The 15,150-nt window shown below is 36.4% G+C and overlaps 1 protein-coding gene across 4 annotated transcripts in view; it reads right to left on the minus strand.

Moving 5' to 3' along the window:
- The window catches only part of LOC129727576 (solute carrier family 66 member 2), a 79,463-nt gene extending 76,888 nt beyond the window's left edge, over positions 1 to 2,575 (minus strand). The window contains exons 1-2 of one of the 4 annotated variants that reach the window (XM_055685542.1): positions 2,306 to 2,575; positions 1,265 to 1,841 (exon numbers count right to left, since the gene is read on the minus strand). In XM_055685542.1, the coding sequence (XP_055541517.1) occupies positions 1,265 to 1,467 (203 nt within the window). In that variant the 5' untranslated portion in view covers positions 1,468 to 1,841; positions 2,306 to 2,575. Of the gene's footprint in view, positions 1 to 1,264 lie in introns of all 4 variants that reach the window. The other 3 variants (XM_055685539.1, XM_055685538.1, XM_055685543.1) reach the window with 3 other exon arrangements.
- Positions 2,576 to 15,150: the final 12,575 nt, after the last annotated feature.

Here is a 15,150-nt window from a genome sequence, read left to right on the forward strand (position 1 = left end):
CTAAACTGCGCGGTTCTAGTGCAGATTTCAATGTGTTTCTATATTTTCATAGAAATATAAATATGGTAATTGTTTATCGTTTGGTTTGAATAGTTATTTCATAAGTAGAAACGTTATTTCCCAAACCTTTTGATTTTATCATGTTTTCGCTTATCAGTTCGAAGAGTGAAAACATGTTGATAACCATTTTGAAAAATATGTCATGCCGCAAATAAATAATCTGCAAAATGATAAGCGGTCAATGACCGAATCATATTGTATAGTTAAAATAAAAAAAGAATAATAGAATATACTTGGACACATCACTGTTTTAATTATTGAAAAGATAAATCAATTCAGCTTCTGAAACCTAAAATTGCTCTGCTATCTCAGCTATTAAAAATGAAATTTAGAGTTCTGTTAGACATTTGTTCGGAAAGCCACTGGTGTCAATTAACATGGCGTCGATAACCATGAATGATTTTCTTTAAATTGCTTGCTTGTCGATGCAGAAGAGTCTACTAATTATCAGCTGGCTAAGATTTTACAAATAGGTGTCAAAAATTATTTAGAAAAATATTTTAGCAAACTGAACTTCTTAACGCACGAATAATACTGTCAGTTCACCCCAGGTTTCAACGCATTACAAAACAGCGATCAGTAGATTAGTGTAGTTTCCCTCAGAATAAACTGAAAATATCCAAAACAATGCCAGTATAAGTGGTTTGATGGATTTGATCTGCTACACTTCTCAGGCTGACTGGATTCCCAAAGAACAGCAAAAGCATGAGTTGGTCAAAGTTTACAGATAGATTTTTGATTATAAAAATATTTACTAGTTGGTTTTGAGGTAAAATGCTGATCAAATAAACTATTCGCAGTATGCTTGCGTTGTTATTGGAACAGACTGTCGGAAGTTAGCACCTAGCTTGAGCTTTGTTCAAATAAAATATCATAAACGATATCACTTTATGACAACCATAAGAATATCTATGTAATGGTAACATCAATTAGGATTGAACGAATCATACGTAGACCTTCGGGAATCGAGTTAACTCAAATATAGCTTTACCGCTATTTAACTAACATTTCACTGCTTAACATTTCGTAATCCCAATCGACTCACGGAATGCACAATCGGCAGACTGGTGGCACTGATAACGGCTTGTTATCAGCCAATTATCATCACTTCGTGATACGCTTTTTCTCGTTTCCATTGCTCTCTTCGCATGCCACACGCTACAGCAATTATGTTTCATTGTTCGGTCGCTTTCTTCCTACTTACCAGAACAGAATCCGCAAGCTGTTGGCAATGAGCAGCGCCAGACACACGTGCAGCGAGAATCCCTCGGCATCCTGGGTCTGCTTGATCTGCTTGTACTGCGGAATATATGGTAGCACTCCGCCGACGACCATGAAGGAGGCCGACACGTAACCCACGACGTGGCCAACGGTCAGCCCTAGCTCGTCGTTGATGATCCAATCCATGACTGGCGGATGGAATTTGATATTTTACAGCTGTTTACGTACTACGCTAATCACGAACAATGTGCCTTACTCTATCCCATCGGAGTGCGATGATAGCGATGCGGATGACAACTGTGACTGTGCTTCTTATTTGGCGTTATCTCACAGCTGCCTGCTGACCTCCGCGAGACCACACGAGGAAACACGATCGGAAGCAACTTTGTATACTCTGCCTTGGATGGGGAGGTGCGACATTGGGAATTCACTCAGCATTCGTCTTTTAAAATAGTCTCCACTAGTAGAGTAGCAACACATGCACTCAAATTGGAACTGTACAGCGCTTTGTGATCTCCATCAAGCGATCAGCTCGAACAAACAAACCAGCAGCCAACGGGCTTAACTCAAAAACAAGATAAGAAATAAATTACACCAATAAAAGCAAATTGTAGACGATGGCGTATGAGCACGAGTTGGAGCGTCTTCTTCTCCACATCTAGGCCCGCATTTTCGAAACTCGTACTCGCACTTGAATTGGTATAAATCTCGCACAAATCCTCGTCCACACAGTCTCGACTCGGAAACTTTTTATTTCGACAATCAAGGTGCTCGCAGCCAACTCGCGTTACGCTGACTGCCACAGTCTGTCGTATGTCGCGGACGCGTTTCTAATCTTCGATTTTACGATTTCCAACAGAGGAAAATCTCGAACAGATCAATTTTTCTCAAACTTTGAATGCCATTTCCACTCCTGCACTGGTGTGTGCTAACAAAACAAAGAGAAGAAAGAAAAAATCTCACTGCGAATCGATCCTACATTTAGCACACCAAACTAATTTCTTCCATCACCGACGATGCTTACGCCTGACGTCGATTCATCGGATGCGATCCGGTGCACACAAGCTTTGGTTGGAAAATTCCTCCGCCCCCAAAACAACAATCACAAAACGCAACTATTTTTACTGAGGAGGTCATCACACATTCATTTATCTTCTCTGTTATGATTTTGTGCACAAAAGTTATGGCCCCGACTCGTGGCCGAGTACTTTTTCTTTCTCGTCTGGCTCCTGCTGCTGCTCTTGCACTACTACTGCACAGACACACTTTGCTCGCTTTCTTGCTCGACTTCGACTCGACTTCCACACAACTGAGACGAGTTGCCTTGCACTGTCACGCCTCACCACCGCAAGCCGCATCCGTCTGTTCCAACCAAGGGTGACAGTCTTTCGCTCTCCCGCTCGCTCACTCTCTCTGGAATTGTTTTGTGTTTACCATCGAATGCGGGCGCAGCTGTGTGGGACGCGACGTGTTGATCTTCTCTCCCAGCAGCAAAGCCGTGTCGGCGTGTCAACATTCTACTCTGCTCGATTTGGTACTGCTTGCGGGTTGTTAAGACAATCAAATTTGCGGTACTAGTTGGTATTATTATTTGTGTTTATATCAACAAAATTGTATACAAGTCGCAGTGACTGATCGGGATTTTCTTGATTGATTGTGAGTGAGAAGAGAATGTAAGTTCAATTTTCCTTTACTATAAAATTTTCACACTAAATTGTTTTTACTCAAAGGGGTTTAGGCAAGCAGAAATTAAAATTCAGAGTTGTAATTAATTTTTTCTTTACAGGTGTTTTTATGAAAATTAAATGATAATGTACCAATAAAAATTAACCTTTGCTTTTTAGTTTTACAATAAACGTTTAATAGTTTTCAGACTTTTAAATTTTTGTTTGTTATAGAATATCACATATCAGTTAGTCACTAGTATGTTTTCGTTGGATTAGTCAAAGAAATTAAACAGTTGAAGAGGTTGTTAATAAGACACAACCGTAAGGGTAACGTTGAAGTACGACAACCTGTTTTTTATAAATGGGTTGGGGAATACACTAGATTGGAGTTAATCAATTTAATGGTGTGAAGCGGTAAATTGAAGTTATAATTCTCTTTAATTGGATGATTGGAAACCTTGAATAAAAGCGTTGTTTAATTGAAGTTATTCAAAATAGTTTTGAATGTTGTTAGATACCACTCAACCTTCAAAATAAAACAGTGCTGGGAACTAAATCCTGCTTAATAAACATGTTATATCAATTTTTGAATGTTAATCAGAGGTAAAAACTAATTTTTACTTTTACAATGGTTGTCTTTCAAAGGAGGGTTTGTTTTAGTACTATCAAAGCTGGAAATTAGTCAAATTATATTGAGAATAGGTTATGTTTCCATTTAATCCTACTACAAAAAATCGAATACCGTCCACAGATACGTATTTCGGTTGCTACATGCAACCATCATCAGTGCTTATGTGGACTGTTGAAGAGTATAATTGAGTAACCCCCTTCAATGCGTCTTGAACTGTCCTACAGATCAGACGTTTTTTCGGTTGCTTGTGGACTGGTCTTTGACTGCCTATAGCTTCAAAGTTTGTGTTTTGTCAGTGTGTCTTTTAAAGACTACCTGAAAGTTATTTCCCATCAGTCTTTCTCAAGACTACCTACTTTTGAATTTAACATTTGTTTTAACTTTTTTCGTATCACCTGAAATGGCTGGACGGAAAAAGAAACCTCGCATCGCTGCGGGGAGGAAAAGAGAGGCATCTCTTTCTGACACATCGAGTGTCTGTAGTGACAATCCTTTTGATATTTTGCCTGAGCAAGAAGCTGGTGAAATGGAAGTTACCAATAATGAAACTATACAAAATATTAAATCTTTAAAAAAGGAGAAAGTTCCACCTATTGTGGTAACTATTTCTTCTGAATTTAATATATTCAAAAAGGAACTTTCAACGTTTGTTTCTGACGTTAAAGTTACCTATCAAATTGGCCGTAGAGGTGAATGCCGCTTATTAGCCGACTCAGTAAAGGGTCGTGATCGTCTTGTTCAGTATTTAACTGACAAGATGTACAAATTTTTTACATATGACACCAAGAACGCCAAGCCGTTCAAGGTTGTCTTGAAGGGTCTCACCAACGATCAAACCGTTGATGAGATCAAACTTACTTTAACAGAATTACTTGGCATAGCCCCTACCCAAGTAATTCTAATGAAACAAAAATCACGAGGAGAAAACAGTCAGAGAACTGGAATTTCCCTTGTTAATTATTTAATTCATTTTAACCGCAATGAGGTTAACAACTTAAAATTTTTTGAAAAAGCACATGCTTTGTATAATGTGCGTGTAAAGTGGGAAACTTATAGGAAGTATGGCGGAGGTGAAAAGCATATCACCCAATGTCGTACTTGCCAACGTTATGGCCATGGTTCCAAATTCTGTAACATGGACCAAAAATGTCTTAATTGTGGAGACTCTTCTCACAAAAGGGACACATGTCCTGTGAAAGAGAGTAAAAATTTTCGCTGTGCGAATTGTAACGGCAACCATATGTCAAATTTTTACCAATGCCCAGTCCGTTTAGCAATTGTTAAGGCAAGGCAAGGTAAACAAAATTCAATTTCTCAATTAAAACCAACTTCAAAACAAAATTCTCCAAGCGTACCAGTGACGCATAGTTTACCTACTCCTTTGCATACCCGTTTAACTTATGCACAGGTTACAGGTAGTTCGAACATTATACCGCCTAGTGTTGGTAGTTCGAAAATGACCGTTAATATGGGTAAGCAAAACACGCTAGAAAATAATTGTACACCTATTACTCCAGCTAATATTGCTGCCGAAAATATTTTTTCTAATGTCAACTGCCTGGGGCCTATTACGGCAGGTAAACTTTCATTTTTGCAACAGGCAATGTTCGATCTTATGAACGCCATGTTGCAGGCAAAATCAATGTTTGAAGCCATTCAAATAGGCACAAATTTTACTATTAAAATTGTTTCTAATTTAAAATTTAGCAATGATTTTAAATAAAACAATTAAAATATTAAATTGGAATGCTCGCTCATTGAAGGCCAATGAGAATGAGCTTTTTAATTTTTTAACAGTAAATAATGTGCATATTGCAATTATTACTGAAACATTTTTGAAACCTAACATAAAATTAAAATATGATCCCTATTACGTGGTTCATAGATATGATAGGATTCAGGGTTCCGGCGGTGGAGTTGCAATTGTTATTCATCGCCGAATCAAACATCGTGCTCTTCCCCATCTTGAGACGAAAGTTATTGAAACTTTGGGAATTGAAGTTCAAACTGAGCTTGGGATTTTATTTATTGCCGCAGCATATTTACCATTTCAATGCACACGCGAGCTCAAAAATTATTTTAAAGGTGATTTACAAAAACTCACCAGAAATCGTTCGAAATTTTTCATAATCGGCGATTTTAACGCTAAACATCGTTCATGGAATAATTCTCAAAGTAATTCCAATGGCAAAATTTTATTCAATGATTGTTCTTCAGGATACTATTCTATTTTGTCTCCGAATAGTCCTACATGCTTTTCTTCTGTAAGAAACCCTTCAACAATTGATTTGGTGCTGACAGATCAAAGTCATGTATGTAGTGATTTGATCACACATGCTGACTTTGATTCTGACCATCTTCCAATAACTTTTTCTTTATCACATGAATCAATTTTAAACCCTATGAGCTCTGTTTTTAATTATAACAAAGCTAATTGGGAAAGATACAAAAATTATATTGAGAGAAATTTCAATAATGAGCTTGATTTGCAAAACGAAGTGAATATTGATTCCGCTTTGGAAGCATTAAAATGTGCAATTGTTGATGCCAGGAATTATTCTGTTCCAAAGGCTCAAGTGAAATTTGATTCACCAATAATTGACGAAAATCTTCAACTTCTAATTCGTTTGAAAAATGTCCGCAGACGTCAATATCAACGTTCTCGTGACCCTGTTTTTAAAACTATTTATAAAGATTTACAGAAAGAGATTAAACATAGATTTACTCTTCTGAGAAATCAAAATTTTGAGACTAAAGTTGAAAAATTGAAACCATATTCAAAACCATTTTGGAAGCTGTCGAAGATTCTTAAGAAACCTTCAAAGCCTATTCCAGTTTTAAAAGATGGTGAACGTTTTCTTGTATCCAATGAACAAAAGGCTCAAAGACTTGCTCAGCAGTTTGAGAGTGTTCATAACTCAAATTTGAATTTTGTGAGTCCAATTGAAAATGAAGTCACACGTCAATTTGATTTAATTTCTTCCCAGAATTTTTTACCTGCAGAAATAATTGAAACTAACTTGAATGAGATTAAATCAATTATTAAAAATTTCAAAAATATGAAAGCACCTGGTGACGATGGAATCTTTAATATACTAATCAAACATCTCCCTGAGAGCACAATGGATTTTTTAGTGAAAATTTTCAATTGCTGCTTCAAAATTGCATATTTTCCCAAATTATGGAAAAATGCAAAAATTACTCCCATTTTAAAACCGGATAAGAACCCAGCTGAAGTTTCAAGTTATCGACCAATCAGTTTGCTTTCTTCAATAAGTAAACTGTTTGAGAGAGTTATTCTTAACAGATTGATGTCACACATCAACGAAAATTCAATTTTTGCAAATGAACAGTTTGGATTTCGCCATGGGCATTCCACAACTCATCAATTGCTCAGAGTTACTGGAGCTGCTCTTTTAGACATAGAAAAAGCGTTCGACAGTGTTTGGCATAAAGGTTTGATTGCGAAATTGCAAACTTTTAATTTTCCAATTTTCCTAATCAAAATTTTAAAAAATTATCTTACTGATCGAGCTCTGCAGGTTGTCTATCAGAATTCAAAATCTGATAGATTTCCTGTCAGAGCAGGTGTGCCTCAAGGTTCAGTCTTGGGTCCAGTCCTGTACAACATATTCACTTCAGATCTTCCTGATTTGCCTCCAGGATGCACAAAGTCATTGTACTGCGATGACACAAGCATTTCCGTAAAAGGAAAAAGTCTTCGTGTCATATGCAGTCGATTGCAGAAAAGTTTAGATATTTTTTCTTCCTACTTGCAAAAGTGGAAAATCTCTCCCAATGCTTCTAAAACTCAAATGATAATTTTTCCGCATAAGCCTAGGGCTTCTTTTCTCAAGCCAAACAATAATCACGTTGTCAAGATGAATGGGGTTATTTTAAGTTGGTCCGATAAGGTTAAGTACTTGGGACTAATTTATGATAAAAAACTTATTTTCAAAGAGCACATTGAGAGTATACAAGCCAAGTGCATCAAATATACGAGATGTTTATATCCTCTCATTAACAGGAATTCTAAACTTTGTTTAAAGAACAAACTTTTGATTTACAAACAAATTTTTAGACCAGCAATGCTTTATGCTGTACCGATCTGGTCAAGTTGCTGTTCAACAAGGAAGAAAACGCTCCAAAGGATTCAGAATAAAATTCTGAAAATGATTTTGAAGCGTCCTCCTTGGTTTGGTACACTCGAATTACATAGACTTACTGGTGTTGAACCATTAGAAGCTATGTCAAATAAAATTATTAACAATTTTCGACAAAAATCGTTGCAATCCTCAATTGCTACGATAAGCTCTCTTTATAGCCAATAAGTTAGCAATTAAGTTAGTTGTAAGTTTACTTCCCCTTTTCTGACAAGTAGGTTTAAATCCCTACGAATGATAAGTCCTAATTGCGAAAGCAAACAAATCCTAACAATTAAAATTACAAATTTCTAACAGTGTTGAGAAGTCACCATTTGTGATTGGACACACATACTCATTATTTACTAATATTTATCATAAATACTTAAGCTACTAACAAATCCCCCCTTAAAAAAAAAAAAAAGAGTAACCCCCTTTTTATATGCGTGTAGATAGAAGTAGGTAGACGGAAAATTCCTAAATTGAAGTTAGGTAGTCATATGTTGTGGTTGTTTTTGTTATGTACTAAGTTTTTAGTTTTTAGGTAGGATTTTTACCCACGTCTTTATTGAGCAGTGTGGATGGATGTTGTTTGTAGATTTCTAAACTTTCAGATACGTCCAATTTCCATAAATTAATAACTGCAAATTCGATTGAACGGAATAGTGACGAGGAAGACCAACCGAACAAGCAATGGGCGCGAAGTAGGTTATACATAAAAGGAATTCAAAAAGAGGGCGGACTGCGCTGTAATTTTTTTAAGTTTACAGATAAACGTTGTGTCCAAAGTACATTAGATTTTCATAAGCGGCACCAAAAAAAAAATGACTTGGCAACCAAGTTCAGACAACACGTTCTTGAAGCAATGATGAATTTTCTTGCCATGCAAATTATGAAATGTGTAACCGCAGTTCTGCTATTCATTCCAAGCGATAACAGCGAGACTCGTGACGTTCTTGAAATAGAATTGTTTCTCACTAAATAGGATCATGTGCGATGATTTCCAGACCGTGTGCCACCATTGCAACAACACCAATGGCACTTCTTAGCGCCTCGGAATCAGTTATTTGAAGTTGTTTTCTACCAGCTTAGGTGGAATTGATTTCTGCTTTCATAATATTTCGCTCCCTTCTTGTTCTAATGCAAAAATCGAACAAATAGCAGCAACTTTAAAGTTGTGAATATTAACGAAAACCACGCACGCAGAGATGCCAGATTTTTTGAAAAATGCATGCAACTTCTTGAAAATATGCTCGATGTCTACAAAATAAACTATCATAGTTAAAAGAAAACAGCTGAAGTCTCATAGAATCTGCACAAATTTTGAGAAAGTCTGTGCAATATAGACTATGACTTCTTGACTACTTTTACATTTTTATCGTTGCTTTTTCCACGTTGCTCATTGCTGATAATGTTTTACAAAAATGTCAAAAAAATCAAGAGTGAGCCAGGTTTGGGCCTATTTTACTGAAGAAAACAGTGTGGTCAGATGCAATTTGTGTACAGAAAATTTAAACTTCTGTGCTAGCACCACAAATCTTTTAAATAAAAATCTTTTAAATAAAACTAACTGAACATGAAGGACCTAGTGAAGAGGTTTGCTGTTTTAAGTCTTAGTTCACTTTCGAAATTTGAAGTGATTCGATGTTCCAATTTCTCGCCGTAACAAGTGATTCGCCGTTACAATTCCTTAGAAAATCGTACGGAGAAAATTGCTGCTGAAGTAGTCCCATACCCTAACGGGGAACTGATCATTCACGTAATGAGAAAACTTGAAAAATGTAAAACCAATCATTAGTGTATGGAATCGCGAGCCAACACTACAATCATATTAACCCTAACAATCTCTCCCATTCGAGATTTGAACACACAGCTGACATGTGTTTTTTTCAGTTTGAATTAACCCCCGATAATTCGAAATTATTTGTTAGATTTATTCCTCTTAGTTCTTGCTGTAAGGTGTGACTTCTGAGTTAAATGCATTAGGAAAACATAAAAATTGATGTCGAATTGAATCGAAGACTTTTATTTGAAAAACGACTTTATTTTGTTGTTGTTGCTATAATGATTTTGATAGCCCAAGGAGGAAAGGAAAAGGCCATCACAAACGCTATAATGTTCATGATAGCTGAGCATCACTTGCCGTTAAACACTATTGAAAAAAAACAGGCTTCAAACGACTCATGAAAACGATTTGCCCATTATATAAGATGCCTGTTGAAACTTAATTAACGGAACTGATGCAAAAAATGCTGTGCGATGATCAAAGCCGAATTGAAAACTGCTGGGTACAACACGAACAAATTTCAGCAGTCAAAGTGCAGGCAGATTAAAATAACATTTTACTTTGAATTCCAGCGCAAAACGAGAAAATATTAATTGATCGCATCTGTGTGCTACCCTGACAGAGGAGATTGAGGCATTTTTCTGATAACATAGTTGAAAACTGTTTTTACACTGGAAAAAAAAAAAAACGTGTGTGTGTTGTCAAAATACGGGAACTTTTCATCAGACGAAGTGCCGGCTAATGTACCTACTACTGATGCTGCTCGCTACTGCACAAAGGCAGCTTTTACTAGTTTAAGTGCCACCAAAATATCACTGATGATGCTATCCGCTACCACACGCTGCTGGTCACTAAGGATTGTTGTAGTCGCAGTCAAATTTTAATATGCGCAGTTTCGGCTGAGACCGGTTTTTATATAGGCCAAATAGCACATTTCGAATTACTAGGTCTCTAGTTCTGTCGACCGTGCTTGGGAAGCAATCATATCAATCAGAGGTCGAATTTTTGCCTTTCTCCTAGAAAGGTATAGCAATCACTTGCAAAACCGAAAGTATAAAAGTGCTCCAAAGGGCATATATCAATCGACTCAGCTCGACGAGCTGAGCATTTTCTGTATGTGTGTGTGTGTGTGTGTGTGTGTGTGTATGTGCAGATTTTTATTCTCACTCACTTTTCTCAGAGATGGCTGGACCGATTATCATAAAATTAATTGCAAATGAAAGGTCTAGTTGGCCCATAAGACCCTATTGAATTTTATTGTAATCGAATTTTCAGTTTAGAGGTTAAGTTTAAAAATGTGAAAATCACGAAACAACAATATCTCAGAAACCACTCAACCGATTTGAACAAAATTGGTCTCAAAAGAACGGGCTACCTAAAAAACCCTCAACTTTTGAATTTTATGAAGATTGAACATGTGGTTCAAAAGTTATGAAAAGAAACGTGTTTTGAAGACTACTTAATCTCACTTATGTTTCTCAGAGATGGCTGAACCGATTTTCATAAAATCAGTGTCAAATGGAAGGTCTAGTTGCCCCATAAGACCCTATTGATTTGTTTTGTAATCGGACTATTACTTTGCCTGTTATGTTTGAAAATGTGAAATCCAGCTATGCAAAGGAACTTATTCCGAAGACTACTTGGACTCACTCACTTATCTCAGAGATGGCTGACCCGATTTCCACAAAATTAAGGTCAAATGAATGGTCTAGCTGCCTCAGAAGCCTCTTTTGAATTTTACTGCAATCGAACTGTAACTTCATTTGTAATGTACCGACTTGTGAAAATCACGAAACTTCATTATCTCAGAAACTACACAACCGATTTGATTATTATTATCAGATGAGCGGGCTAGTTAAGGGTTAACTGATGAATTGTGATTGAACACGTGGTTTCAAAATTTGGCTGCCCCACACGTTCCCATTTCATTTGATTATAATCGAACTTAACCAACCGTTATGTATTAAATTGTTAATAAAACAACGAAAGTCTATTATCTCAAAGATTACATGACTTATTTGAACATAACTAGTGTCATACGAACGAGTCATCTCTCGAACTTACAAATAACAAACTTCATAACAATTTGATATGTGGCTCAAAAGTTATGGAAAGAAGAGAAATTCAAAGACTATTTAAAACTATACCCGTTTTGATCGATATGTAACCTCAACATAATTTAAATGTGGTATCGTACTATTTGAACGTTCCAAATTCATTGATTCCTTGCAATGTGTTTAAAATCTGCAAATGCACGACGAATCGGTCATAGGATATGATCAAAGTCAAATAACAAACCGTTTGGAATGATTGGTTTTATCGAAATGACAATATCCTCAACTTTTGGCTTCTGTACATCGCCTTAATTCTGAATATATTCATATTGAGTGGTATTCTGTCATTTTCAGCAGACTTTCTGGCATCAATCTGACACGGGAAACACCCATATTGGGAGGTATTTTTGGTTATTTTCCAAAAACTAAAAGTGGTCGTCTTTAAATTCAAACTGGTGTCCAGGGTCAATGTTTGGTTTCTATGCATCATCACGTTTACGGAAATATCCATATTGAGTATTATTCGGTCATTTCCGACTGTTGCCTATAAGTTGCCATTTAGCAATTCAAAATGGTTCCTGAGGTCAATTGTTAGCTCATTGCATCATTCTGGTTCCAGAGATACTCATATTGGATAGTATTTGTTTATTTTAGGCTGTTTTTCCCAAACCGGTAGTCGCCATCTTGGATTTCAAAATTGTATTTAGGATACTGGTTAAAGAAAAACTCATATTGGGTGATAATTTGTCACTTTAGACTGTTTTTCAGAAGCCGAAAGTCGTCATTTTGGACTTTAAAATTGCCTGTGAAATCAATTTCTGTCATCTGGGCGTAATTCTGGTTCCAAAAACATTCATATTGAATGGTATTTGGTCATTTCCGGCTGTTTGCCAGACACCGGAAGTCACCATCTTAAAATTAAAGATTGTGTCTGTGATCAATTTTTAGCTTCTGTGCATCTTTCTGGTTCCAGAAATACTAATATTTAATGGGAATCGTCCATTTCAGGCTGTTTTCCAGAAACCAGAAGTTGCCATCTTACAATTCAAAATGTTGTCTGAAGTCGATTTGTGGCTCCAGTGCATCATTATGGTTCCGGAAATACCCATATTGGGTGGTATTTGGTCATTTGCCGCTGTTTTTCCGACACCGGAAGTCGCTATCTTGGATTTCATAATGGCATTTGGAGACAATTGCAGGATTTTGAACGGTATACTGGTTAAATAAAAACTAATATTGGGTGGTATTTGGTCATTTTCAGCTGTTTTCAGAAACCGGAAGTCGCCATCTTAGGATTTAAAATGCTATCTGTGGTCGATTTCAGCTCCTGTGTATAATTCTAGATCCGGATATTATTATATTGGGTGGAAATCGGCCATTTTTGGCTGTTTTCCAGAAACCGGAAGTTGGCATCTTACAATCCAAAATGTTGTCTGAGGTCTATTATGGAACATATCTGTTACCACTAAAAACATTCACCTGTCAATATGGTTCCATTTAGTTGATTAGTTCGCGAGATGTGCAGAAATTTGTACTTCCAGAAGAGGGAGGGGCGTAAACCATTATGGACATATTTGTTACCTATACAAACAATCACATTCCAAACTCGGTTGTATTTTCTTGATTGGTTCTTGAGCTGTGCGAAATTTGTGTTTCATTTTCATGGGATCCCTCCCTTATAGAAGAGGGAGTCGGGTGTCAAACCATTATGTACATATTTGTTACCACTTAAAACATTTACCTGCCAAATTTTGTTTCATTTGGTTGATTAGTTCTCGAGATGTGCACAAATTTGTGTTTCATCCAACTATTATGGACATATTAGTTACCCCTTAAAACATCCACATGCCAAATTCGGTTTCATTTGCTTGGTTTGTTTTTGAGTTACGCAGAAATTTATGTTTCATTTGTATGGAACCCCTCCCTTCCAGAAGAGGGAGGGGTCTCAAACTATCATAGGAACCTTTATCGGGACCAAAAACTTCTACATACAAATTTTCACGTCGATCGGTTCGGTAGTTTTCGGGCCTATATGGATCAGACAGACAGACAGACAAACTTGACTGCATTTTTATATGTAAAGATTACAACATCAATATTTTAGAACCTAAAGAGTGAATATACATTTATTGGTTTAAAGCGTTCATGTAAATCTATTTTTACAAATAAAAAATTGAATGAGAAAGGCTGGGTCCGACCGCTAGGTGGATTAATTTAGGTTTTTATTTTGACTAGGCTTGACAATTTTCAATACTACAATAATTTGAATAATAAAATTACAATTTACTGCATTTGGAAAGAATTTTCTAATCTATTGCTGCAAGAACAAAGGAAATCCATCAAAAACTAACCGATTTATCAGCATTTGAAATTGGACATATTTTTCACTTTTTCCAGTCTTAGATTTTTATTTTACAACCCTATGTAGCCAAGTATGTAGTCGAACTTCCTGAGAGACGTAGTTCTACGTCAAAAAAATAGTAGAATGGCTCATTCAATTTTTCCAGTGGAGATATTTTCAGTTTGTTTTGACATTAATTAGCTTACTTTCATGTTTTTCTTATTTGTACCATTTTCACGTTGTATTTTCGAGAAGGTGATATCCGAAAATGAATTCAACTTTATTTTTGGAATGTTTCCATAGTTACTTTCAATTTTCATGAAAATTTTAGTGAAAGCATACGCAATTCAGACGATCAATCGAAATCTGTCCAGTGATAAATCCACAATAGTTCAATCTCAGACCAACCAGGCGTGCCTCTTCGAAGAAAAGTCCAGGAAAAACTTCGTTCTATTCGAAACGTTACACTCATGCGCCACCATGTGAGCTTATTGCTTATATTCATAAAACGGTTTTTGTTTTTGCAAATGGGTGTGCACCAGCGGCATTACTGACGGTTCTTGTCTTTGATAAGAAATGTGCACGCTTACTTATAGCGACACTAGTGGCATTACTGCCCACTAACCAAAATTTCAAAATAATCGTTTTTGTTCTAGTCGATGAAATCGTCATTGAGTGGCACGTCTGTTCGTCTGTGGTTTAATGTTACTCTACATTTTCATGACATGTTCGTAACAAAGTGTACAAAATCATGATACGCTGTGGCAAAACCACACAAACATATTATATTCGAAATCGCCGCCTGCTGCGCTCCGAGTGTTCGCAGCTCTGCTTGCTACTGCTCGATCATTTTTCTAGTAGAGATAATGAAGATTAAATTCGTGCATGTTAGCTTTTATACGTGAATACCAAGAGTTATACTTTCGGTGGGCGTGTAGTACGTGCAAGCGAGTAAATTGTTTGTATACTTTAGTGTCGGCTAATCTGTTGAAAAGAAATAGTGATTGGTTGTTTAGTTTTATTTGGACGGAGACTATCGCTTGTTGTTTGGTCTTGCCTTCAGTTCTGATTCGTTTAAATATGCGTTCTACTAGGTTCTACACTTTTCGTGAAAAAATCACAATTTTCAGGATATCAGGTGCAAGAATGGTAAGAAGTCTTTGGAAACTGATTGAGTTTTAAGTATTTGAAAGTGGATAACTTTTGTGATGCTCACGATACCTTTGGTTTTTTCAAGTTGCCGTGAGA

Source organism: Wyeomyia smithii, chromosome 3, assembly GCF_029784165.1.
Source record: "Wyeomyia smithii strain HCP4-BCI-WySm-NY-G18 chromosome 3, ASM2978416v1, whole genome shotgun sequence".
NCBI classification, from domain to species: domain Eukaryota; kingdom Metazoa; phylum Arthropoda; class Insecta; order Diptera; family Culicidae; genus Wyeomyia; species Wyeomyia smithii.